Source organism: Chrysemys picta, chromosome 5 (assembly GCF_011386835.1).
Source record: "Chrysemys picta bellii isolate R12L10 chromosome 5, ASM1138683v2, whole genome shotgun sequence".
Lineage (NCBI taxonomy): Eukaryota > Metazoa > Chordata > Testudines > Emydidae > Chrysemys > Chrysemys picta.
In genome coordinates, this window is record NC_088795.1 from 3648529 (window position 1) to 3676409 (window position 27881).

General features: G+C 40.5%; 2 protein-coding genes across 2 annotated transcripts in view; one reads left to right on the plus strand and one right to left on the minus strand.

Moving 5' to 3' along the window:
• Positions 1–545: 545 nt before the first annotated feature.
• Positions 546–26740, plus strand: POLR2B (RNA polymerase II subunit B). The gene is made up of 25 exons (XM_008162783.4): positions 546–808; positions 3871–3943; positions 4600–4750; positions 7275–7387; positions 10739–10958; positions 12065–12223; positions 12717–12881; positions 13862–14058; positions 15242–15361; positions 15856–16042; positions 17570–17713; positions 18006–18145; positions 18235–18346; positions 18697–18851; positions 19163–19361; positions 19522–19690; positions 20190–20286; positions 22292–22386; positions 22747–22997; positions 23087–23176; positions 23408–23515; positions 24076–24189; positions 24298–24458; positions 24932–25127; positions 26451–26740. The coding sequence occupies exons 1-25, from the start codon at positions 790–792 to the stop codon at positions 26538–26540; spliced, it is 3525 nt and encodes a 1174-aa protein (XP_008161005.1). The 5' UTR covers positions 546–789; the 3' UTR covers positions 26541–26740.
• IGFBP7 (insulin like growth factor binding protein 7) overlaps positions 26730–27881 on the minus strand; it is a 62007-nt gene continuing 60855 nt past the window's right edge. The window contains exon 5 of the mRNA XM_065597446.1: positions 26730–26912. Coding sequence (XP_065453518.1) covers positions 26893–26912 — 20 coding nt within the window. The 3' untranslated portion in view covers positions 26730–26892. The remainder of the gene's footprint in view (positions 26913–27881) is intronic.

Sequence of the window (27881 nt, forward strand, 5' to 3'; positions counted from 1 at the left end):
TTCAAAAATCAAAAGATTGATTTTCAAATCATGAGCTGTTGCTAGCTCTTGGATGGGGTTTAATTGCCTTCTGCTGGCTCAGCCTCCCAGGGTGATGCTTTCAAGCTTTTCTCCACCAGGCCTGGAAACGTTTTTGTAAGTAGAGTAAAAGCAGTGACTCCCCCCTGACACCACGACTCCAGGAGCTGGGTCTTTCTGTAACCCCCCACTACTGCAAGCCTTGCAATACAATTGAGCGAGCTGGCAGCGCCCCTGGCCTGATGCTCGGACCCTGAACGAGGGGGTGGAGTGGTGTCCTACTGCTACAGCTGGGCACAGCCCCGACTCTCCGCCAGGCTTCAGTCCAACTCTCTACCCTCCCCTCGGCTGGGACGGGAGCAGCACTATTATGCTCCGCCCCTATTTTGGGAGAATGGTACTTGCCACCCCGCCTCAATGCGCACGCGCATTCCGCAGTTCATTCGCGCCTCTCCCCTGAGCCGCGCGCAAGCGCGTTCCTCAAGTCTCCCCCCGGAAGTGGTCACGAGGCGGCTCCGGCGGACCACAGCGCGACGTGCGCGCGCAGCCGCAGTGCGAACGGGAGTGAGGCGGGGAGGCCCGCTCACAGCGTGCGCAGCCGAAGTGAGAGCCTGGAGCCGCACGCAGCTGCAGTGCGGTAAGGAGGCGGGATCTAAATCGTGCGCAGCCGCAGTTCGGCCTAGTGTCACGCGCCTGCGCATTCGCAGCCCCTCCATCGCGGCGACGGGCCGGTGTCTGTAGTTGCAGTGGAGGCCACCCCGCGCTGCCAAGATGTACGACGCGGACGAAGGTGAGCGCGCCACAGCCGTGCCCTGGGGGCCGGTCCCGTCCCCTCAGCCGGGCGCGCGGGGCCGGGGGAGGGGAGGCTGTCTCCGCAGCGGGCACCGGGGGGCGGGCACGAGACCCAGGCCCCCGAGGCGCCGGGCCGGGCCTGCAAACCCTTGCAGCGCAGCCGTGCCGCGGGGAGGGACCCCGGGCGAGCGAGTCTCTGCGCTTCGCTGCCGGCCAGGCTGTGGGGGGGAGCTGGGGGCAGCTGTGCCGGCAGAAACGCGTGTGGGGCGGGGGGGGCCTGCAGGAGCTGGACGCCCCCAAGTCCTTCCGAAGTGTCAGTGCGTATAGCCAGGCGCACAGAGCCCAGGCCTGGCTTACAGACTGGGGGGCTCCGTCCTGGGAAGCAGCGACCCTGAAAAAGATGGTGGTGGTGGGGGGATGTGATGAATAATCCGCTGACCAGGAGCTCCCAGTGCCCCGCTGTGGCTAAGAGATAATGCGATCCTGGGATGCACAAACAGGGGAATCTGGAGTAGAGAGGTTATTTCACCCTTCTGTTTGGCATTGGTGTGACTCTTGCTGGACTGTGCCCACGTCTGGCACCCACAGTTCAAGAAGGATGTTGTTAAACTGAAGAGGGTTCAGAGAAGAGCCATCAGAATGATGTAAAGATTGGAAAACAAGCCTAATAGTGATGGAGCCGAAGAGCTCCATCTATTTAGCTGAACAAAAGGCTGATTTTTATTGTAGTCTGTAAATGCCAACATGGGAACAAAGATTTGAAAATGGGTTCTTCAGTCTAGCAGATAAAGGTCTAACATGATGTAATGGCTGAAAGTTGAGGCTAGACAAATTCAGATTGGAAATAAAGCATATGGTTTTAACAGTAAGAGTAATTAACCAATGGAACAATTTACCAAGAGTTGTGGTGGATTCTTCATCCCTGGCAATTTTTAACTCAAGATTGTTTATGCTCCTGGAATTATTTCGGGGGAAGTTCTATGACTAGATGATCAGAATGATCCCTTCTGGCCTTGGAATCTGTGAATCTAGTGTAGACTTGGACTTAGGCATTTCAACAAGTGATCTGGTTTTCAAAAGTGCTGAGCACACAGCAGCTCCTACTGGAAGCTGATGGGAAACTGGTGCTTTGAAAAATGGAGGCATGTATTGAGGATCCTAGTATTAGGCTCCTGTTTTTCAAAGTTTCAACCTTTGACCGTATTTAGTATTCAGTATTTTCTGTAAACTAAAAAGTGTGAGGGCAAAACTTAAATATCTGCATGAGTGTCCAACGTTCTTGATGCTACAGGTGAAAAATGTGTTTTAGCATAACAAAAAATTTGAAAGATGCTTAGATATTGAAATAGCTTGTCCATGGTTCCTAAATAAACAGGAAACTGAAACATCTGTTAAGATACAACTGAAAGTTAATTGATCTTTACTAAAGGCATAAAGGGCCTCATCCAAAGCCTACTGACTTCAATAAAAATCTTTCTTTTGACTTTAATGAGCTTTGCATTGAGTTCAGACTGATTTATTAATTGGTACTCTAGGATAGCACAAGTTTTGCGTGCTGTCATGCATATTCTGCTGAGTGGTGGTAAAGTGTTAGGAACAGGTACTTAACCTTAGGAAACAAAGTAGACTGAATTGTATTGTTCCCATAAAAATTTGTTTTTATAATAAGCCTTCATAGATTGCCTACTTTTTCTCAAGGACCAGTGGAGTAATAAAACTTTTCCGTGTTCCAGATAATAAATATTGTAATTTATGTGTGTTACCGTAGTGCTTAGGAGCCCCAGACATGGACCAGGACTCCACTGTGTTAAGTGCTGAGCAAATACAGTAACTCCTCACTTAGTCGTCCCAGCTAACGTTGTTACGTTGCTGATCAGTTAGAGAACATGCTCATTTAAAGTTGCACAATGCTTCCTTATAATGTTGTTTGGCAGCCGCCTGCTTTGTTCACTGCTTGCAGAAAGAGCAGCCTGTTGGAACTAGCTGGTGGTGGCTTGGAACCGATGGACCAGCAGCCTCCCTATTAGCTCCCCTAAGTTCCCTGTGCGGCAGCTGCCCAGCAGGCTACCAATTGCTGGCAGTTCAGCTGTCTCCCCCCCCCCCCCCACTGCTGTGTGCTGCTTCTGCCCTCTGCCTTGGAGCTGCTCCCAGGAGCCTCCTGCTTGCTGTGTGTGGTGGGGGGAGGGAGAGTCCTAATGTCAGGGTGTCCCCCTCCCCATGCTCCTGCCCCACGCTCCAACCGGGGAGGGGAGAGACGACAACATGACAGGGCTCAGAATGGAGGATGGAGGGAGCTTGCTGGCAGTTCATCATTTAGCAGTAAGGCATTCCCCACCCTCTGACTCCACCAGCTCAACCAGGCTTCACAATCATCATTGCTGTGTACAGTATTACATTGTTTGTTTAAAACTTTTTGTGTGTGTGTGTGTGTGTCCGTCCGTCCACACACAGTCTTTTGTCTGGTGAAAAAAATTTCCCTGGAACCTAACCCCCCCATTTACATTAATTCTTATGGGGAAATTGGATTCACTTAACATCGTTTCACTTAAAGTAATATTTTCCAGGAACATAACCACAACGTTAAGCAAGGAGTTACTGTACAGAATGAAAGATGGTCCCTGCCCAAAGAGCTTGAAGTCCAAGTATGACAGGAAAGCTATGAGCACAGCCTACTGTTATCCCTCTTACAGGTTTTATTAAGCCAATGGTTCTCAAACTTCTGTATTGGTGACCCCTTTCACACAGCAAGCCTTTGAGTGCGACCCCCTTATAAGTTAAAAAAAACAAACAAACACATTTTTTAATATTTAACACTATTATAAATGCTGGAGGCGAAGCAAGGTTTGGGGTGGAGACTGCAGCTCTCGACCCCCACAAGTTATACCTTGTAACCCCCTGAGGAGTCATGACCCCCAGTTTGAGAACCCCTGTATTAAGCTTACTAGATTGCAGAAAAATAATATATTTGTGTACAGTCATTGGGTATTTAGAAGCTATATACAGCCAAAAAAACCATGAATGAATAGAAAGACTGATTTGAGTGTTCTGCTTTCTTGGTAGATATGCAATATGATGAAGATGATGATGAAATCACTCCAGATTTATGGCAAGAAGCATGCTGGATAGTTATTAGGTAACTTTATCAAACTTTCTAAGAAATGTTAATGATAGTGAAGTAATCAGGCAAGTGTACCCTGAGCTAAAACAGCATATAATATTTATTAGTATTAGGTAACTTATTGTGATGGAAATTCCAAGATTTCATGTCCAAAATCATAAATCCTTTCTCTTTAAGAATGAAAGAACTGTTACAAAGAGAGAATATAAGATTTTAGAGCACTGGTCCTGTGTATAAATGGCCAAAGGTCAATGGTTTGTAAGTCATTGCCTTCCTAAGCAATCTGAAAGATTTTTCATAGCAAGTTCAGCACTAACACAATATTTTCCATTATTGCTAAGAATAATGCTAGCATAGTGAATTGGTAAGTAAGTTAAGGCTCTGATCCCACAGCTTCTTGCATGTGGGTCAATAGGGAACAAAGTTGCGGGATCTGGGCATAAATATTACTATCTATTTTTTTGAAAGTTTCTTTGGAACAATTGTTTTCTTTCCATGGCACAATGTTGAAATACAAGCAAAGATTTGTTTCATATAGCAATAATATCCTTTGATTAATTACAGTATGTTTATCTTGAATTTTTAAACATTACCTGATAATTAACATAGTTTATGAATATGTAAACTGAGGATTTTCGTTGATTAATTCAATATGCCTTATTTTTTCTAAGCTCCTATTTTGATGAGAAGGGGTTGGTCCGACAACAGCTGGATTCTTTCGATGAGTTCATCCAGATGTCTGTGCAGAGAATTGTAGAAGATGCCCCACCTATTGACCTACAAGCTGAAGCTCAGCATGCCACAGGGGAAGTTGAAGAGCCAGTAAGAGGGATCTTTTCAGAGTTTCATTCTTTTAATCGTACAGATATGAAAATTGTGCTGGGAGTTCTTATTGCAGTTGAACAGCTGAAGGCTGCAGCAGCACATCCAGTCAATTAGTGCATGAGATAGCTAAAAAGAAACGCATATGCTACTAATGGGGACTTGGGGAAATGAATGGGTCATTAAAGCAGTTGAAACTCATAACACTTTTGGCAAAAATAGTATGACCATAATGAACTTTATCAAGGGCGAGAAATATCAAATTTTGTAGCCTTTATTCATTTCCTGCTAGATTTTCAAAAATTTTCAGCACCCACATCTGGGGCCAGATATTCAAAAGGGCTTAGCTCTCATTATTCTCATTTGGCACGTTACCAAATTGTATTCCTTAACTCCAGAAGCATGATGTGCTACATGTGATCAGAATGCCATTCTCAAACTTCTGGAACTTAATTTCAAAACATTGTTTTCAATCTAGGCCAAGTGAATGTTACACTTCTGGACACAGTTCATATCAAGTTTAAAGAAAAGCTGTCTGGAGCGAAGTGAAGATCTTGATACAAAATCTAGTAACCAAAAGATACTTATCTTCACACAGCGTAACAACTTCTGAAAAATAACTAAATAGATTTCTAGTTAGATTCTAAGCCCGTTGAGGTGGGTAACCATCTCTTAGTTCTGTGTTTGTACAGTGCCTAGTACAATGGGGTCCTGCACCATGACTGGGGTTCCTAGGTGCTGTGGTAGTACAAATACTAAAACTAAAGCAAAACTTCTGAGCCAAGTATGAAATATTTCATCATAAGGTGCAACTTACTGAAAAAAAGTAAGCTATCCATAATAGGGATTGGAATGGAAGTGCCTTTTCAGTTATAAATAAAGTTGCTAATGTTAGGCTATAGTAAACCAATGCAAACAATAAGTATATTAAAAGAATGACTTGAATTCCACTGTTGAACATACTACATTTAACAGAATTAGAAACTGTCAGAACTCATTCATGAAACCGACAATGACAGTGGGAAAACTTGAACAGCTTATGATCTGAAATACAGCTCTTGAAGCAGCTATAATTAGGTTTTCTCCTTTTTATACTATCCATCTCCATTACCAGATCAGCTCAGTGTGCATCTATATCTGGTGGTGCACTGGACAGCTGAGTAAGGAAACTGATACTTGGGGCATAAGAAGTGGCCATAAGAAGAATGTGCACCCTGCTGAAGTCCAAGTTTTTCCCCCGTTCTCTTGCCAAGAGGTCTTTTTATGCCTTACTACTGGATGAATGGATAGAATTGCTCCCACCAGAGCTTATGCAATGTGGAAATCGCCAGATAATCCAGAAAAGCATGCTGTTGCACTGACATAAGGCTTTTGTCTGCAATTTTGTGTCCTCTTCACACAACTCCTAGTCTTCCCTTTCCACCACCTGCAAGAAGTCACAGAGAGTCAAATTCTCATCTACCACTTGGTAGCATAGTGTAGTGTATTGAGATGCTACAATTATATGCACAATAGAAATATATGTAAATAAAATAGTCTTGGCTTTGTGCCATTGAGCAATTCCAGGACTTTTTTTTCCATGTACTTCTGATTTAGATTGGTTTGGGAGTAACAAAGTCGTGTATATATTTAATGTCTCTTACAGGATATCTTTTAAAATAAATACTGTGATTTCAAGTTTGAAGTTCTTGTATCTTAGTAGATTTTTAATACCATTATAAATTCATATTTACATATTTCCTTGCTGATGCAGTAAATATTAATGTTATATTGTGAAGGCAAAATAATTTTGTAATGTGATCTGATCTTACTAGACAATAAAACATCTAGCTCACCAAATGTGTGCAAATACATAGACAAGTATGTGAGAAGGGCAAGACCTGTTAAGCATTTTAATCTGCTTCTCCATTCTCAACCCAAGCCAGTGCAGGATTGTCCCTTAAAATATTTTTTCTCTCCTAATTTGTCTGGTTTGTAAATAAACAATCTGCTTCTATCACTGCTCCTGAGACTAATAGATTTCATTGTCAGAAAACTTTTTTCCTGGTAATCTTTCTAAAACTTGCCTTTCCTTAGTTTTATCACACTCTTGCTAGTGAATAATCCCTTGTAGCATGCTAAATAACTATTCTCTCTCTTTAGTGTTACAAACTCTTCAAACTACTTGGAGACCGTCTTCTGTTTCTCTTTTATTGCATCCCCTCCTGCCCAATATCTTTAGTCATGGCTAAGAGAATCTGTACATATTTAGGACTTGTGTCGACCTTTCCAGATCTTAATCCTTTGATATTTTTTTTCTGAATTCTCTCGAGTTTATCCTACATCTGCGTTAATGAGGCATCCAGTGAAGTGTTGTAAGTGCAGTTTGTCTACAGACATATAGAAAGAGATTACCTCTCTAATCTGTGAACTGGGATTTCTGTGTGTGGCATTGTATATGTATTAAACAAGCTCTAAATTCTCTCATGCATATTGTGACTTGCCATTCTGATCATTAAAATTAGTTATTTTGGGTTATTTTCAGCCACGATACCTGTTGAAGTTTGAACAAATCTATCTCTCCAAGCCTACGCATTGGGAAAGAGATGGCGCACCTTCACCCATGATGCCCAATGAAGCCAGACTGAGAAATCTTACGTAAGAAAAAGCTCCTTAGCAGTTGTTGGAGACCATGAAGGAACAAATCTGCAATTTAAATTAATAGGATTTTCTCTAATTTTAATTATCCCCTGTAAAAGGAAGAATTACTTCCCTATATTTAAAACAAACTACTTGAGAAGTACAAAAGATCATTGGCACTTTATTACCAAGTAATATAATTGAACAATACCAACAATTTCTTGGAATAACTTTCAGTCCTTTATTTTATGCTTTCTCTAGTTTAGAATGCATTATCTTCATATTGTAATGATATTGTCATTGGTGGGTATAAACTGTTCAGGATGGACAGGCAGTGGAGAAAAGGTGGAGAAGTTGCCTTGTATGTCAGAGCAGTATGATTGCTCAGACCTCCAGTATGAAACTGGAGAAAAGCCTGTTGAGTGTCTTTGGGTTAAGTTTAGAGGCGAGAGCAACAAGGGTGATGTCGTGGTGGGCGTCTGCTATAGTCCACCAGACCAGGAGGATGAGGTAGATGAGGCTTTTTTCAGAGAACTAACAGAAGTTTCTAGATCACAAGCTCTGGTTCTTACGGAGGACTTCAAACACCCTGACATCTGCTGGGGGAGCAATACAGCAGTGCGTAGACAATTCAGGAAGTTTTTGGAGAGTGTTGGGGACAACTTACTGGTGCAAGTGCTGGAGGAAGCAACTAGGGGCCGTGGTCCTCTTGACCTGCTGCTCACAAACAGGGAAGATTGGTAGGGGAAGTAGAAGTGGGTGGCAACCTGGGCAGCAGTGACCATAAGATGGTCGAGTTCAGGATCCTGACAAAAGGAAGAAAGGAGAGCAGCAGAATACAGACCCTGGACTTCAGAAAAGCAGACTTTGACTCCCTTAGGGAACTGATGGGCAGGATCCCCTGGGAGGCTAATAAGAGGGGGAAAGGAGTCCAGGAGAGCTGGCTGTATTTTAAAGAAACCTTATTGAGGGCACAGGAACAAACCATCCCGATGTGCAGAAAGAATAGCAAATATGGCAGGTGACCAGCTTGGCTTACCAGCAAAATCTTTGGTGAGCTTAAACACAAAAAGGAAGCTTACAAGAAGTGAAAACTTGAACAGATAACTAGGGAGGAGTATAAAAATATTGCTCGAGCATGCAGGGGTGTAATCACGAAGGCCAAAGCACAATTGGAGTTGCAGCTAGCAAGGGATGTCGAGGGTAACAAGAAGGGTTTCTAACAGGTATGTTAGCAACAAGAAGAAAGTCAGGGAAAGTGTGGGCCCTTACTGAATGGGGGGGCAACCTAGTGACAAATGATATGGAAAAAGCTGAAGTACTCACTGCTTTTTTTTGCCTTGATCTTTACAGACAAGGTCAGCTCCCAGATTACTGCAGTAGGCAGCACAGTATGGGGAGGAGGTGAGCAGCCCTCAGTGGTGAAAGAACAGGTTAAGGACTATTTAGAAAAGCTGGACGTGCACAATTCCATATGTCCAGATCTAATGCATCCAAGGATGCTGAGGGAGTTGGCTGATGTGATTACAGAGCCATTGGCCATTATCTTTGAAAACTCTTGGTGATCGGGGGAGGTCCTGACAATTGGAAAAGGGGAAATGTAGTGCCCATCTTTTAAAAAAGGGAAGAAGGAGCATCCAGGGAAATACAGACCTGTCAGCCTCACCTCAGTCCCTGGAAAATCATGGAGCAGGTCCTCAAGGAATCCATTTTGAAGCACTTGGAGGTGAGGAAAGTGATCAGGAACAGTCAAAATGGATTCACCAAGGGCAAGTCATGCCTGACCAACCTGATTGCCTTCTATGATGAGATAACTGGCTCTGTGGATATGGGGAAAGTGGTGGATGTGATATATCTTGACTTTAGCAAAGCTTTTGTTTGATATGGTCTCCCACAGTATTCTTGCCAGCAAGTTAAAAAGTACAGATTGGATGAATGGACTATAAGGTGGATATAAAGCTGGCTAGATCATTAGGCTCAGCGGGTAGTGATCAACGGCTTGATGTCTAGTTGGCGGTCGGTATCAAACGGATTGTCCCAGGCGGCGGTCCTGGGGCAGGTTTTGTTCAACATCTTCATTAATGATCTGGATGATGGGATGGATTGTACCCTCAGCAAGTCTGCAGAATGACACTAAGCTGGGGGGAGAAGTAGATACTCTGGAGTGTCGGGATAGGGTCCAGAGTGACCTAGACAAATTGGAGGATTGGGCCAAAAGAAGTCCTCGTTGAACCTCATCAGATAAGTGCAGAGTCCTGGACTTAGGACAGAAGTATCCCATACACTGCTACAGGCTGGGGACCAACTGGCTAAGTGGCAGTTCTGCAGAAAAGGACCTGGGGATTATAGTGGGCGAGAAGCTGGATATGAGTCAACAGTGTGCCCTTGTTGCCAAGAAGGCTAGCGGCATATTGGACTGCATTAGTAGGAGCATTGCCAGCAGATCGAGGGAAGTGATTCGCCTCTATTGGGAATAGCCCCCCCACTACAGAAGGGATGTGGACAAATTGGAGAGAGTCCAGCGGAGGGCAACGAAAATGATTAGAGGGCTGGGGCACATGACTTACGAGGTGAGGCTGAGGGAACTGGGGCTTATTTAGTTTGCAGAAGAGAAGAGTGAGGGTGGATTTGATAGCAGCCTTCAACTACCTGAAGGGGTTCCAAAGAGGATGGAGCTCGGCTGTTCTCAGTGATGGCTGATAACAGAAGAAGCAGCAATGGTCTCAAGTTGCAGTGGGGAGGTCTAGGTTAGATATTAGGAAAAACTATTTCACTTGGAGGGTGGTGAAGCACTAGAATGGGTTCCCTAGGGAGGTGATAGAATCTCCATTCTTAGAGGTTTTTAAGGTCAGGCTTGACAAAGCCCTGGCTGGGATGATTTAGTTGGGGATTGGTCCTGCTTTGAGCAGGGGGTGGGACTAGATGACCTCCTGAAGTATCTTCCAACCCTAATCTTCGATGATTCTAATGTTATAATAAAGCAGGGGTGGCCAACCTGAGCCTGAGAAGGAGCCAGAATTTTCCAATGTACATTGCCAAAGAGCCACAGTAATGTGTCAGAGCCCCCCATCAGCCCCCCAACCCCACTCCCAGCGCCTCCCACCCACCTGCAGCCTCACAGATCAGTGCCTCCCGCTCCCTCCCTGCACTTCCCAATCAGCGTGGCAGGTTCAGGGGAGGGGGCCTGTGGCAGAGCCAGGGGTTGAGCAGTGAGCACCCCCCAGCACATTGGAAAGTTGGTGCCTGTAGCTCCAGCCCCAGAGTCGGTGCCTATACAAGGAGCTGCATATTAACTTCTGAAGAGCTGCATGTGGCTCCGGAGGTTGGCCACCCCTGTAATATAGTCATGTAGTATTTTCTTTTTCATAGATATTCTGCCCCCTTGTATGTGGACATAACTAAAACAGTTATTAAAGAAGGAGAGGACCAGTTACAGACACAGCATCAGAAAACCTTTATAGGAAAAATTCCTATCATGCTCCGTTCAACATACTGCCTGTTGAATGGCTTGACTGATCGTGATCTTTGTGAACTGAATGAATGTCCTCTTGACCCTGGTGGCTATTTCATTATTAATGGATCAGAAAAGGTAAAGAATTAGATTTCACATGAAGAAATGTTTGTTCGTTTAACCAATACTGAAAATTCCACATTATACATTGAAATGGCTCTACTATGATACGTGTTCCTCTTTCTACCAATCAGAAAACTGTTTTTTTTTTTTTAATGGAATACTACTTAAAACATTTTTGATAGTTTTGTTTCCAGTTCCAACACTGTAGTTCTGATCTAACTCTGTAAAGTGGCAGTATAAAAATGGCACCTTCTAACTCAACAAACCTTTTCCTTCTTATTCAGAGTTGTATGTACTTGTTTTAGTGACAAAATAAGTTTTTGCTACTTTTATTCGTATTCAGCAGAACCAGCATGATAAGTAGTAGTAAATTCTGTTCCATCATGTGCCTCATCAATTAAATTGTTTGCCAAGTTCATTTAATGTGCACCTATGTAAATGCGTTGAAGGCGCTATGACTGCACAGCTGTCAATAAAGGCATAATTTGTTCGTGTGATGAGGGGGAAAAAACCCTAATTTGACTCTCAGCGCTGGCAGTTGAATTTTTTTTTTATTTGTGCACTGAGCACATTTGACATGGAAATTAAGACAACAAACATGGAATCAATGTTCTGATGCCATTTTTACAGTTGTTTTTCAGATACAATATGCTAACCCTTAAGGCATTCTAAGACCTCTACGGAACAGTATCTAAATGCATCACTACTAGAAAATGCAATAAATGTGTTCTAAACCCCTGTGATCTTGGAGTGTCCCTTGTTTCTGGTGTGCTATATTAAGTAATACTATTACACAGTATTTCCTTAGAACTCTGTTCTTCTAAAGGTAAAAAACACCAGCAAAACAAGCAGCCTTTAACCACATAACAATGTGCATATAGTTATGTGGAGAGCTTAACAAGTACTATTATGCTATTGTACAGCACTGCCAATATGGATAGTACAGTACAAGCTAGATTTTAATAGCTGGGTAAGAACAAGATTGGCAAATTGACAAAAAATAGTAATGGGTTTGAAGTCAATTTAAAAACTAAACATCTTACAGGTATTGCATGTTTATATTTACTTACTGTAAACTTACTCTTATCTGTTTATTAACAATGCTTTTGTTTCCAATATAGGTTCTGATTGCTCAAGAGAAGATGGCTACAAACACAGTGTATGTGTTTGCAAAGAAAGATTCGAAATATGCCTACACAGGAGAATGTAGATCCTGCCTGGAGAATTCCTCTCGACCAACTAGTACTATATGGGTTAGCATGCTGGCCAGAGGAGGGCAGGTATGCATGACAGATAATTTAATAATGGTGGATATTTTATATTTGGCTTATTTTTGGGCTGAAATTTTCTAAGACTTTTTGGTGTTTTTTCTTTATATAGTATCTCATGGTATTTAAGTTTAGGGTTTTTTGGATAAAATGTGTGTTGGCTTTGAAGAGTGTAATCAAATATATAGTCTATTAAATATGTATTTGTGATTAGATTTTCAAATCTAATGTATGTAATTGTAACCTCTTGAATAAGATGAAAAATGTTATTCAGTAGCTGCTCTGTGGCATTCATAGTTTAAAAACAGATGTATTAGAAATGGGACAGACCTAATCTAATTATATTTATATTTATGGTTTTGTAGATGGTAATTATTTTCAGTTTCAAAAACCATACTTATTCAAGAGAGATAAGTACTTTATTCAAGCCATTTGAAGTCCAGAAAAAGTTGGTTTGTTTGAAATCAAATGCATTTGAGACTGATCTACCTTGTCCCCCCTCTAGGGTGCAAAGAAGAGCGCTATTGGTCAGCGTATTGTAGCAACTCTGCCATATATCAAACAAGAAGTGCCCATCATTATTGTTTTCCGTGCATTAGGTTTTGTATCTGACAGAGACATTTTAGAGCACATAATTTATGACTTTGAAGATCCTGAGATGATGGAAATGGTAATGTATATTTAAATAATGGCATGGGTCATGATGTTAAGTGAGCTAAAGTCTGTCTGTCTACTTCTACTATATTCAAAGCATCCTGTCTATATCCCAGTTGTAATTTTAAGACTCATGTACCACTTGAATCTTAAATGTTAGGTTTTTTTGCATTGGTTAAAGTAATAAAAGTTCTCTGCATAAAACAATTATGGTAAATGTACATTTACCCGAAGTGCTTGTGTGGGAATGGAAGAGCGCTGTTTAGTATCCAGTTACAGGGTCTGATCCGGCTCCCATTGTAATCAGTGGCAAAAATCCCACTGATGTCTGTCTAAACTATCTTTTGGTGCACTGCCTATTGGGCCACACTGATCCACAGTTGTCTTTTACAAAAAGCTGATCTGTATGTACTGTTTTAAAAATAAATAAATAAATAAATAAATCCCACTACTTAGCTGTGAAGTAGCTTGAAATCATGTTTAATGATACAATCTTGTGAACATTTAAAGATCCAATCATCATTTGTTGGTTTAGAAGTATTTCTGACTTGGAGGTGCATTGTCTGTGGTGACTGCCATCATGTTAGCTAATTTGGTATTAATATCATAGTATATGAAGGTTTTATTTAAACTGTCATCACCCACTAAATTTTATTTTTAGATGAAACATGCTTAATTGTAACGTCAGAAAATAATTCTACATGCACTGCCACTTTGTATTCATGTCTTATTCTAGAGATATCTGAATAAGTTCCCTGCTGCCTCTTTAAAAAAAAAAAAATCAGTTATTGCAATATAATGGAGAATTATATTTGGAAAAAAATAACTTTTTTTTTTTTTTTTGGAATTTGTATGTAAAACGTAGTCGATTACTAGAACTTTCTGAAAATAATTTTTATAAACAGCTATGCAACTGAAATCCTGAATCATCCATGGATGTTTTCATCTATTCCCCCCCCTTCTGATGCAATGATTTTGCTTCCTTTTGTGCATTAGGTCAAACCTTCCTTGGATGAAGCATTTGTCATCCAGGAACAGAATGTTGCATTAAACTTCATCGGGTCAAGAGGTGCAAAGCCTGGTGTTACCAAAGAGAAAAGAATTAAGTATGCAAAAGAAGTCTTACAGAAGGAAATGCTTCCACATGTTGGTGTCAGTGACTTTTGTGAAACCAAAAAGGCCTATTTTCTGGGGTATGACTTTTTTTTGTCTTAAATGCTGTGTCATACATCTGAAAGGGAAACTATCAACTCAAAATTGATTCAAAATTTAGTTTAGATATTTATGAAATGTAAGACTGGTAGAAATGTTTCCACAATTTTCAAAATAATACTACTGTAGTGTTTGTAACCCAATCCTTGCAGCATTGAAATGGCAGAAATAATGAGAAATTGGATTTTAAGTTGAATGTGGTGTTAATGACCTAAATAAAGACACTACAGTAGAACCTCATAGTTACGAACATCTCGGGAATGGAGGTTGTTCATAACACTGGGGGGTGTTCTTTCAAAAGTTTACAACTGAACATTGACTTAATACAACTCTGAAACTTTACTATGCAGAAGAAAAATGCTGCTTTTAACCATCTTAATTTAAACAAAACAAGCCCAGAAAGTTTTTTCTTACCATGTCAAATCTTTCTTTAAATTTTCCCTTTATTTTTTTTAGTAGTTTACATTTAACACAATACTTCTTCTTTTTTTTTTTTTTTTTTTTAAATCTCTGCTGCTGTCTGATTGCATACTTCCGATTCAAAATGAGGGGTGTGGTTGACCGGTCAGTTTATAACTAGTGTTCATAACTCTGAGGTTCTATTGTGTTGCTAATTTATTGCTTGAGTTGATAGTGTAGTTGTGGTGCAGGCTGATGACTGACTGTAAGGCCATGTAGTGTATTCTTGGCCATCTAAAATTATTTGGGTGGTATCACCTTGCTCAGTGCCTAATGATATACAGGCAGGCAGTCCCTGCATCGGGAGCCCAAGGCCCCAGTTCAGCCAGTTGGTGGCCCCATGCTCATGCAGAGCCTTACTGACTTAACTGGGGCCTAAATTTGACAATAGAAGACAGAGAAAAAGCACACTCGTTGGCCAGGTGAAGGTCCAATCCAAAAATGGGGTAGATTGCGTGTAAGTAAGTAAATAAATAAATAAATCTCCTTTAGGGTCTGTATTGACTTAAACAAGGAATGGGTGTTTAGGACTTGTGCTTATTAAAAGAGGTCTGTGTTTAGAAATGCAATAATTTCATTTGATTTAGGATTGACAATTCATAGGCACCCCAGTGGATATGACCTGTAAATAGTTGTCCGGTCTTGGTGATGAATGTCTGGTTCTAATTAAAATACAAAGTAAGTTGTCTCTCTTTATCTTATTAGGTACATGGTTCATAGATTACTACTGGCAGCTCTGGGCAGAAGAGAACTTGATGACAGAGATCATTATGGTAACAAAAGACTTGATCTGGCAGGGCCATTGCTTGCATTCTTGTTCAGAGGGTAAGCATGATAAACAAAATTGTAGCCATTGAATGGTATTCAAATGTTAAAGAGGGTCTGATTTCATGTAGTTGTTGGGAATGTAAAACTGTCATACTAGAACAGACCATTGTTTCAATTCTGATATTCTCTCAGACCTTGGCCAGTCTCGGATTCTTCAGGGGAAGATACAAGATGTACAATTATGGAATAACCTGTCCATAGGAAGAAACTTCTCTGAACTCCAGGCAATTAGTTGCTGGCTTATGCCCTGTAGGATGAGGAGTTTATATGCCTTTATATTTATGCTGCCTAATGTAACCGTGGATGGAATCCTTATCCATATAAAAATGTAATTCTATTTTGACTCCTGTGGAGCATTTCACTTCTATTTTCTGTGTCCTGTTTTCAAGAACTCTCCATAAATCTGTTTGATTAAATTGACCTGCTACAGAATGTTACTACGATTACCCTTCCTGGCTTCTAACAATTACATTTTCTGCTTTCTTTAACAGAATGTTTAAAAATTTGCTCAAAGAAGTGAGAATATACGCACAGAAGTTTATTGACAGAGGGAAAGATTTTAACTTGGAACTGGCAATTAAAACAAGGATTATATCAGATGGTTTGAAGTACTCATTGGCTACTGGGAACTGGGGTGATCAGAAGAAAGCTCATCAGGCCAGAGCAGGAGTATCTCAGGTAACATAGCTAAATAAGTCTTAGACAAGGCATAGGTTTAGTCTTGTCAAAGATTCTATCCACCTACCCAGAATGCTCATATTAAAAATTCTCTTTAAGATTCTGTCACGTCAGAGTTTTTATGTTGGCTAGGCAATCACTACAGAGTATATATTAAAGGTGAACAGAGTTCTTTCAGGGTCAGCCCTACTATAGAAGTTGCTGAACGCCCAAATGCACACAGTTAAAAGTTCTGCCAGTATCGTCATCTCTGAAGTGGAGACCTAGCTGTGATTCTGGGACCTCTTCAGCGCCAACTGGCAAAGGGCATACCATACCGTAATGCAGAACACCTGGTGCACTCCTTGCCCCAACACACTGTTGTCATAATCTGTATCTGAAAGGTGTCACGTAAGGTATCCTATCCAAACTGCTAAGACGCTGGTCGTTAATGTTATTGTGTGGTGTGTGTAAAGAATTAGAGATGTGCTGGAAATATGTTCGTAACGTGTTTGGCAAGCCGTGTGTAAGCCCAGTCTGTCCTAGACAAACGAATGTTGTTTCGCCTGCTTGACTGTGTCTCCAATGTAAATTGAGCCAGGTGAGGCCAGAAACCAGGAGAGTACATTTACATATCTGGTAAAGGAAGCCCTTAAACTAGCAAGTGAGGGAGGTGACCATTTAACAATGATGACAAAGGATGGAGGCTTTATCCCCAGGAAGCCTTTCTGGCTAAACAGACAATGGGCTTTAATGAAATACAAGCAGAAACAGGGATTAATTAATTGAGATACATCGTCTTAGGGACAAAAGAGGCCAGAGTGCTCCAAATCTGGGAGAGTTGGGTCCTTCAGCCAAAGGGGTTGAAGTCTCTGGGAACCGACTGTAGGTGAAAAACCTGCTCACACAAAGATTGTAACTTGCTAAAGTTCAGTTTTAGTCAGTAGAATGTGTGTTGTGTTTTGTTTGTTAACCTTTCATGTCTTTCACCCTTACTTGAAATCACTTAAGCCTATGTGGGTTGTTAATAAACTCCATTCTTGTTTTATTACAGACCATCTCAGTGATTTTATATTTACTTTAGCTAATCTAACAGGCTGTTGTGTGCTCTGTCTCTTTGGAGGCAGCAAACTTAACTTCTGTGAGAGGGACTGGACACTACAGCAGTACATCTCTGGGGAACTTGGGTTCACTGTTATCTGCAAGGGAAGGTTTGGACTGGCAGAGTCCGGAAGAGTTTGCTGGTAAGGCAGACAAGCTGATGGTCAGCACCCTAACACAGAGCTTAGCAGCAGCAAAGCTATCTCTCGCTGAGGCAGAGCGGTAATCCAGTGGCTCTCAGTTCTGGGTGACCTGGGCAAGACATCGCTCTAGTCTAAGATGAGTTGAGGCGAACTGATTTCTGTTTACAACTACTTTGTTGAAAGGCATAACGATAGTTGTCAGTTTAGGTGGTAACTGACTTCCTTCTAGTAGGCATTTTGAAATGGTGTGATATGAAGAATACAGCTTGGGTGTCTAATTTTAAAAACGTACAATTACATGTAGGTGTTAAACCGCCTGACCTTCGCATCCACGCTTTCCCACTTGAGACGCTTGAATTCTCCAATTGGTAGAGATGGCAAACTAGCAAAGCCCAGACAGCTGCACAATACACTGTGGGGAATGGTCTGTCCTGCTGAGACTCCAGAGGTAACACAAGTTGCATTGAAGCTAATGTATTCAAAAGCATATTTGCTTGTATTGTAGTAGAACATCTGCAGATTTGTTGCAATATGCAGTTGCATTTTAATTTTGGTACTTAATTTCAGATTTAAAGTTAAATTTGCAGTGAAGGCATAAGATGTTTTTTAACTAATAAAGTAATTGTGTCTGAATCCACTATCAATTCTGTGTATGTGTTTTCTTGGAAACTATTTGTCTAGCCTTTTCAAAGGCATATTGATTTGTTGGTTTTTACAACAAAACTAAATCTGTTTGTTAGGGCCATGCAGTAGGACTTGTGAAGAACTTAGCCTTGATGGCTTACATTTCTGTGGGGTCTCAGCCATCTCCGATTCTGGAATTTTTAGAAGAATGGAGTATGGAAAATCTAGAAGAAATATCTCCAGCAGCCATTGCAGAGTATGTATAAATGAGTTTGTCTCTGAATAATTTTAAACTTTTTAATTCAAAACCGCTTTTTCAAATAATTCTGGCTTTCCTTTTCGTAGTGCAACCAAGATCTTTGTTAATGGCTGCTGGGTAGGGATACACAAAGATCCAGAACAGCTGATGAACACACTAAGAAAATTACGTCGTCAGATGGACATCATTGTGTCAGAGGTAAATTTTCTGAATGAATGACCATGTAAATTCTAGCTGCGAAGGATGGAATGTAGTAGGCAGAACACACCTTTCTAAGGTATGAGGACAAGTGGAAAGCCTTGCAAAGGCTTAGTGACTCAAACCATTTTAAAAGCAAATTTAGCTGAAAACTGCCCTTTTCCAATTGGAACCATGTTCAGTGGAGCTCTAATACTCACCGCATACTGTAGATAGTAGCTTAAAGGCTCCCACTTTGGGGAACTTCACTTTGTTATTGCTCCTGCTGTGTGTACCATGACTCTTATTCCATGGGTCATACAAAGACTCAAAAGTGTGAACCCATTAATTCTCATTGTTTGCATATTCAGGTCTCCATGATCAGGGATATTAGAGAGCGAGAAATCCGCATCTATACTGATGCTGGCAGAATCTGCAGGCCACTTTTAATTGTGGAAAAACAAAAGCTGCTGTTGAAGAAGAGGCATATTGACCAACTAAAAGAACGAGAGTATAACAACTACAGGTAAGAGATCTCCCCAGAACAGGAAAAATGTCTTGCTCTTTCTTCCAAATGTGGTGTATACTTCTCAGCGTTTGTTTGAAGTCAGCTGAAGCTGCAAGCCACCGTTGTATTTAAAAACTTGTTACTTGACTACTTTGTGTGTGCTACACAGTGTTGCTTATAATCGCCATAGAGCATGATTGTGTCAAATCAAGGCAGTGGTGTATTCCCTAATTTCAAACAAGATAAGTTTTGCTTTTTGACGTGGCTAATGAAATCTGTATTAAATGTTGCTTTTGACTAGTAAGGCATTGAGCAGTTTGATTGTTTAGTTGGCAGGATCTTGTAGCCAGTGGTGTAGTAGAATACATCGATACACTAGAAGAAGAGACGGTGATGCTGGCAATGACTCCAGATGACTTGCAGGAGAAGGGAGTCGCATACTGTTCAACTTACACGCATTGTGAGATTCACCCATCCATGATCCTAGGAGTATGTGCATCTATTATTCCTTTCCCTGATCACAACCAGGTCAGTAGCCTCTCTTCCTTTCTTATCAACTTTAAAAGAAAGAGAGAGTATAATACAAAAGGAAAATTTAAAAAAGCATGTTTAACATATGTAGACATGTATATGCATGAAGAGTTTAATAGATGTTCTGTTGACACTGCTCCTTTTCTTGCCTTCATAGTCTCCTAGGAACACATACCAGTCTGCTATGGGTAAACAGGCTATGGGAGTTTATATTACAAACTTTCACGTTCGTATGGATACACTAGCCCATGTGCTGTATTACCCTCAAAAACCCCTTGTGACTACACGCTCTATGGAGTACTTGCGATTTAGAGAGTTGCCAGCAGGTATGTTGTGGCTTAATAAGCAAACCTAAAATGTATTGCATAAAATGTACACAAATACTAATATTTAAAGACCATTCATTATTGTGAAAAGTAACTAGGATTGTGCTTAGTAACTTCTGGTCATTCACATTATTGTGCCTAGTAATCTGGGCATCACTAGCTATAAGGAGATCTTCTCAGGGTAGCTGCTGAGGCCACAACATGCAGACAGTATATTAAAAAGAATATCTCCCCCCCCTCCCCCCCCCATTCAATGTTGGAAATAGTGTATTTTTCATCAGCATTTGTTAGATCTCCGCAAGGGGTCACTGTTGTATTGAAAGTTCTAATCTACGGTATATTCCGATTTTGTATGTATTGAATACCACATGGCCGTGTGTGTGTGCTTTAATAACTGGCCGGGAAGTGTAAATATATGGCATACAGTTCATTTTGAATGAAGAAACCTTGCTTCTATGAGCTGTAGGTCCTTTAAACGTTTGCTACTATTGCATGACAGGTATCAACTCAATTGTGGCCATTGCGTCATACACTGGTTATAATCAGGAAGACTCTGTCATCATGAACCGTTCTGCTGTCGATAGAGGTTTTTTCAGGTATGGTTTTCCTGAACTTTGAACTGTAGAAAATTGCTTATGTACATTTTATGGTTGGTTTTACTCATTTGAAGATTAAAATCTTTCCCAGTCTTTATTCAGATGTCTAAAGGACATAACGTGTCTTTTCTAAGCCTCTGGACAAATTTTAACTTTAGCAAATTTTAACTTAGTCAGACATTTTAAAATACTACCCGCAACTGATTATTGCCTATTGTTATTAGTGTGTTTAAAATTGTTTGTTTGTTTGTTTTTTAAAAAGTCACTTATAAAAGTTACAACTACCACAGCAAGAAGATGCAAAAGTTGCAGCTCCAGTGAGGGCCAAAGTTAAAAACATGACACACTTTCCCAACCAACCTTTTTTCTGCTCTTGCTTTAAAGTTAGCTCTTGCTCACTGCACTGAATCATATTTGTATGTAGATTAAATGTAATAGGATTTGGATGTCTTCTCTTTTGAACTGTCAGTTATGTGAGCCCTTGATGCCAGGCATTTGAGCTTCCCAATATAATCCTATTGTTAGCCAGGGAAGTGGTAAATGCTTGCACAGAGGATTTTTGCAGGTGTTCTAGAATAAGAAACAGTTGCCATTATTGATGCAAATAGTCATTGATGTGACCTTTCACTTACACCTGAATGATATAATGGACACATTGATTGTTGTCTTTTGGCTATCTAGGTCCACAGTCTGTTCCACTTTTGGTTGGATAGACCTTAGAGGCATGTTCGCGTCTTCACATCTGTTCACTTATGTAGCATAAGACATGAGAAGCTGTGCTGGATTGTTATGGATCGCATGAATAATTATTGCCCAAAGTGAGCATTGGTTATGTTCACTGGCACATTTTAAAAATAAAAAAATTTTAAACTTCAAGTACGGCTGTGGATGCATATGCTAGCCTTTTAAAAAAAGAGAGAAATTGAAAAACCTGAACAAAACCAAAGCACTCTAGTGCAACACAGGTGTACTTCAGTGTGCAACTTAATGGATGCGGGGGGGGTGGGGGGGGGGCGTTCTTAAATTACTCATCACTGTACACATCATGTTTCAGTATGTGTGCAGGGGTGGTGTCACTGTTTACATTAGTATTCAGGTGATGGGGTGCCATCAAAACATGCAAGCTAAAAGGCAGGCAAAGGGAAAAGGGGTGAAACATAGGAGTCAAGTAGTCTGGGTCATAACACAGGGATAACACAATTCCCTTTTTTGTAAGATGTATAGTAGATCCCAAAGTTGCCACCATCTGCCACTAACCAGCAGTTTATTTGTAGACATCTGAGTAAAACTGTGTGAGAAGTGACTGTCATAATGTCCTTGTAGAGTTCATTGTTTCTCCTTGATTTGCTCTAGAAGTTGTACTGTAGTATCCAAGTAAAAACTTCTTGAGTGGGACCTGAGCATTCTTTGACTTGTCATTACTAGTAACCCTAACTCAACTGTGCTGTGAGCCAGGGCTGTTTGTTTTCAGTTTTTATTTTGTTTAAAATATCCTGGGAATTTCAGTTTATTACAAAAATTAAATTAAAAGCGGGTGAAAATCAGTGCAAAAACTAACCCCCGTTTTCTAGGTAAATGCCAGGGTTAATATGGGGGAACAAAAGGACAGGAAAAAGCAACAGACAGAAAAATAAGTGTATTATAAGTAAAAGGAGTTAATGCTGTCGCTTATTGCATGAACTGCACATTAACACACTGTACTCATGCACGTCCGTGTTTATGTGTATATATCTTCCACTACATTGCCTCACACTTACACTTGGACTAATTTATTAACAAACATTAGCTACCTAATCTGTATCTTCATTCACTCGAATGGTCCAAATCTTGTGTGAACATGTTTTTTTTTAAAAAATCAGCTTTTGTAAAATCTAGGAATTTTTCTGGACAAATCAATAAAAACAGAGAAAGGGTCTGGGTTGTGATGTAGATGGGGTTTTATAGCATATGACTTAAAAAAAACACTGATATCTAAACAAGTTTTTCTTTTTCAATTTTCTTTCAGATCTGTGTTCTATCGCTCATATAAAGAACAAGAGTCCAAGAAAGGATTTGACCAAGAAGAAGTTTTTGAAAAACCTACACGTGAAACTTGTCAGGGTAAGAGATGATGGAAGAAACAAAGCCTGCAATTGCCAGACAGAGTCCTTCATTTTAACCTTACTATATTTGACTGTTTCTATTGCACTGTAAACATGTAAATGATAAATTTGTGCTCTTGGTACAAAGAAACTTGTATGGTCAGTAAAAAAACAAATATTCTCTTTCTGGATACGTTGGCAGCATGTACATTTATAGTAGAATCTGCATTTGCTAATATGTCATGAATTCACAACACTGGAGTGTGCTAGCACAGAATGCAAATATGGTGTCTACTATTCTGAGAACATGATCCTTAATGTTTTTGTAGAAATACTTTGAAGGATTTTTGGCTCTGAATTCATTTGTCTTTAATCTCAGGTATGAGGCATGCCATCTATGACAAACTAGATGATGATGGTTTGATAGCACCTGGTGTACGTGTGTCAGGAGATGATGTCATCATTGGCAAAACAGTAACTCTGCCTGAGAACGAAGATGAACTGGAAAGCACTAATAGACGATACACAAAGAGGGACTGTAGCACTTTCCTACGAACTAGTGAGACTGGTATTGTAGACCAGGTCATGGTAACCCTTAACCAGGAAGGATACAAGTTTTGCAAAATTAGGGTCAGTACCAGTGTCTATGGCTTCTGGGTTGTTTATACTTATTCCCTTTTTTTTTTGGTCACTGATCTAATGTTTTCTGTTCCTTCCAGGTGCGCTCTGTGAGAATCCCACAAATTGGAGATAAATTTGCCAGCAGGCATGGTCAGAAGGGTACCTGTGGTATCCAGTACAGACAAGAGGTAGCAACTTTTTTTTTCTCACACTTCTATATCTCATTGTACAGTGAAACTTGCGTATTAATGTGGATTGCCTGCAAAATAAGTTACCTTAATATATTGCTTTAAATTTAACCTCTGTTCAGTTCTTCTTATTTAAAATGTCTTTGAGTCACTTAGTTGAATTGGATTTTTATTTTGTTGGAGCTCCCTAGCTTCTCACAAGGCATAATGAGAATCTCTTTCCTGCTTTAGGATATGCCTTTCACCTGTGAAGGCATCACACCTGACATAATCATCAACCCCCATGCCATCCCTTCCCGTATGACAATTGGTCACTTGATTGAATGTCTTCAAGGGAAGGTAAGGAGAACAGTTTGTGTTGTGTAGCTAAAATCTGAGAAGTAAACCGCATTTGTTTTATCTTGTGGAGAAGCTGATCTGCTAGTTTCTGGTATTTGTTAACCCACTAAAGAACGATAATCAAGTTCCTATTTGAGGATCTAGTAACAAAACAAAAGGTATATTAATTTCCTTAGGGAGAAGCTAGAGTGCTATCTTCAGTGGTCAAACCACAATGTGTTTATAGCAGGATTTCTTTGCTGCTTTTATTGACAGAATTACTATACAAGCAGTCTCCTAATCTATGGAAAAGAAAGGAGTAACAGAGTTAGGCTAGTGTTAAGTGCTTCTGAAAATCCCACCTGTAACTTGTGCGTCTAAGTTTTGTTCAACAGAAAAATATCCATTCCATTAGAAAGTTTAGGTTGGACACAGTCCTAGGCATTGGGTCTGAAATCTTAACAGCGGGAGTAGGTTAGCTGTTTCAAGTTACCTGCATGCTGTCTGACTACTTTCATATAGAATGCACAGCTTGTGTCTATAAAAACTTACAGTATTCAGCAAACCCTTTTTCTCTATAGGTATCAGCAAACAAGGGAGAAATTGGTGATGCTACACCTTTTAATGATGCTGTCAATGTGCAGAAGATTTCCAATCTACTATCAGATTATGGCTATCATCTGAGAGGAAATGAGGTATAGTGCTCAAAATGCCAATCTAGCTAAAGGTTATTGGTCTGTTTTGATCATTTTTGTTATGTCTAGTTTAGGCTTGTGCTTCAGAGATTGTATTCTTTACTTCAGGTTCTCTACAATGGCTTCACTGGACGCAAAATCACATCACAAATCTTCATTGGTCCTACTTACTATCAGAGGTTGAAACATATGGTAGATGACAAAATTCATTCTCGTGCAAGAGGGCCAATTCAGATTCTTAACAGGCAACCGATGGAAGGTAGATCTCGGTAAGAATATTTGTGGATTTTCTTTTTTATGAGTGTCCTTGAAGTCTCACAGTTGGTTTGCTAAAGTAGAGAAGAATTAGCTGCCTCAACTGTGCAGCTGTATCTTAACTGTCTCATCCAGTTAGTCACCCATTTGGAGTTGATGGTAGTGTGCTTAGGTTTGGACAGATAAAACATGACTTAGTCATTTGTAGTAGAGTTGGTTGTGGTTTGTCTGTTCAAACACTATATTGTCATCTGTTGTAGAAATTTTCTTAGTCATCCGACTGTTAGTCAGAGCAGCAGTTTTATAATTTGGCTGACTTCTTCCCAATGATCTTATTTTTGGGAGAAGAGATGATGACAACTTGCTGGGTACAGAGGCATCTATTTGTAATACTGCTGATGTATTTGTACAGAATTAGGTCTCCGTAATAGCTGCTGGAGCCATCATTTCTGACTTAATGATAAAATATCCTCCCCCCCCCTTATAGCGATGGTGGCCTTCGTTTTGGAGAAATGGAGCGAGACTGTCAGATTGCTCATGGAGCAGCTCAGTTTTTAAGAGAGAGATTGTTTGAGGCTTCAGACCCATACCAAGTTCACGTTTGCAATCTTTGTGGAATAATGGCAATAGCTAACACAAGGACACACACGTACGAGTGCAGGGGGTGCCGTAATAAAACACAGGTATGTATGGATTTCCTCTGCAAGTATTTCTACTTGCAGTCAAGAACAAACAATGATTAAAGGAGTATGATGGTGAGTGAGGATGAAGAGAGCAAGTGGTAAAAAACACAAAAATTAACCCAATAGTTACTATATAACTACAAGTGTTTTGTTTTTTTCTAAGTGTCAGAGTTCATTCATATATTTCCCTATAATTGCCAGAGTTCTGGCTGTGTCATTTGGCAGGAAATTTCACTTGAGTTCTCTGAAAACCCAGTATTATAAAATACATAAGTGAAAATGAACATTAAATCTTTTAACCTTTGGGGAAAAACTGATGCTGTAAAACTCATGGATTGATTTAATGGCTTTGCCACTACTCCAACTGTTCAGAATATTATGTTTTGGTTGAGAGAGGAATAAACTTAAATGTCACATAGTTGAGGTGCTGGGGGAGGGAAATCACAGGTTTTGAATTAATATAGAAGTTTATATTCGAGTATAAACTGTAAAGAGGATTGTTTTTCTCTACCATAACTCAGTTACTCCTTCAACCTCTAAGGAGCTTAATTGTCTGGTAATAGTTAATATGCATAAATAAAATATCTTGACCAATAGGAGCAAAAGAGAGATCTTTTGTCTACAGATTTTGACCACTGAAGGACACGTCTACTGTATTAAAATGATAAATTATAAATAGGTATATCTCCCTATTAAACACTATCTCATAGAACTGGAAGGCATCTTTAAAGGTCATTGAGTCCAGTCCCCTGCCTTCACAGCAGGACCAAGTATGGTCCCTGACAGATTTTTGCCCCAGATCCCTAAATGGCCCCCTCAAGGATTGAACTCAAAACCCTGGGTTTAGCAGGCCAATGCTCAAACCACTGAGTTATCCCAAAACTGATGCTCTAGGTGAGGCTTGAACTCACAACCTCAGCATCACTGCTCTGGAAGTACTGTGCACTAACCTATTGCACGACTTGAGCCCATAAAGCTAAGTGCCTGGACAGGGGCTCAAACCCTGGACCTTCAGATTAAGAGCCTGATGCTCTACCAACTGAGTGTTGTGTTGATCTGGACCTGTAGAGAAACATATCAACACTATTGAGTAAAGTAGTGCCACCCTGGATGGAGTGTGATCAGTCATCACTTCAAGGTGAATTGTAAAGACTTTCCCTAAAAGGCTATCAAAAATATAACTTCATATGAAGCACTAGACCCTCCCAAAAAATAGCCTCGTAATTTTGGTACCAAAATGTTACTATTTACTTAGTGAGTAGGGAGAGTGAAATTAATCTTTAAAAAGATACCATGTACTAAATTTTCTTACCTCCTTTTCAGATTTCCTTGGTGCGAATGCCATATGCTTGTAAACTCCTCTTTCAAGAGCTGATGTCCATGAGTATTGCACCTCGTATGATGAGTGTTTAGCCTTTAAAAGGCCCTGTTTTAGTTCTGACTTTACGTATATGCTTGCTCTGGTTCTAGTGTTCCATTTTAAAAGATTTTGAATGCAGACTGTTGCATATGTCATTTACATCAGGTTGTTTTGCATCCGAACACTTTGTTTAAATGATCTTGAGCTTTTTACTTTTTGTAAATAGAAATAAAGATTTGTAGTCAAATGTGAATTACATTTATTTGTATTTCTGCCAAAAGCATGTGTGCAAAACATTACTAAAAGGAAGAATGAGGAACTTATTATCAGGCTCTAGACTAGAAGTCAGTAGTTGCAGCTTTCCAAAATACTAACTTAAACTGCATAAATGATCTAGTCCTCACGTCACAGCTCTGCACCATCATCTGGGGAAAAAAAACAAAAAGGGATGCAGGTTCATAATTACAAGAGGGTAACACTACAGATACTCCAATATCAATGGAGTGAATTTTCTGTTTTGGTCTTCATTGACTTAAATGTGGATAATCAGACCTTTCCTCTTTTTCTTTCTTCTGAGGGAACTGGATAGCTTAGGGTAATGGAATTGGGACCTTTCACTAAGGTCATTGGAACATGTCCATTGTCAGTAGTTCGCTAACTACATAGACATTTAGACTGTACTTATTACTGATGCATCTGAGATGCCATCTGATGACTTCATGCCTGTCGCTGCCTGAGAGAGTCAGACAGCAAGTCAGAGCTGGCACGCTGCTTCAGGAGCCCCAGAAGTGACAACTGTATGTGGCTGAGAGCTGGAACTGCTGGTGGGAACTGACCAAAGCAAGAGCTCCTAATGAGCAGTGGCCTCTAGAAAAAAGGGGGCGATTCAGCGTGGTGAAGGGAAGCAGGAGGGGCAGGCACGGAGGAAGGACTGGGAGTGGAACGCTGTCTGAGGGAGAACCCTCTCCATGAAGTGCTGTGGGAGTAGAGAGGTCTAGAGACCGGGGTCCTGAATCGAGAACAGAGTGCTGATGGAGGCTCTTGGATGGGTGACAGGGGAATGGAAAAACATACTACGTATTTTTATTGCTTTATAACCAGGCTTTTGAGGAACTATGGCACTGGTGTAGATGAATAAATTGAACTCGGACGATGTACAAAAGGTGAGCAAAGGGGAACCAGGCTTGGCACAACTGTCATGCATTGGATGGCACTCGAAGCAGGGTCACCCTATCACAATGCCCCTTTAACAGCTTTGAGGTACACTCCTTTTATAGACTGTCTGCCCCTTCACTTATTGATTAGCTAAAGCATATGTCAAACTTCGATGCAACAAAAATTAATTCTGGAGGAAATTGATTTTTTGTTGCATCAACACTTTTCTTAACTCCTTG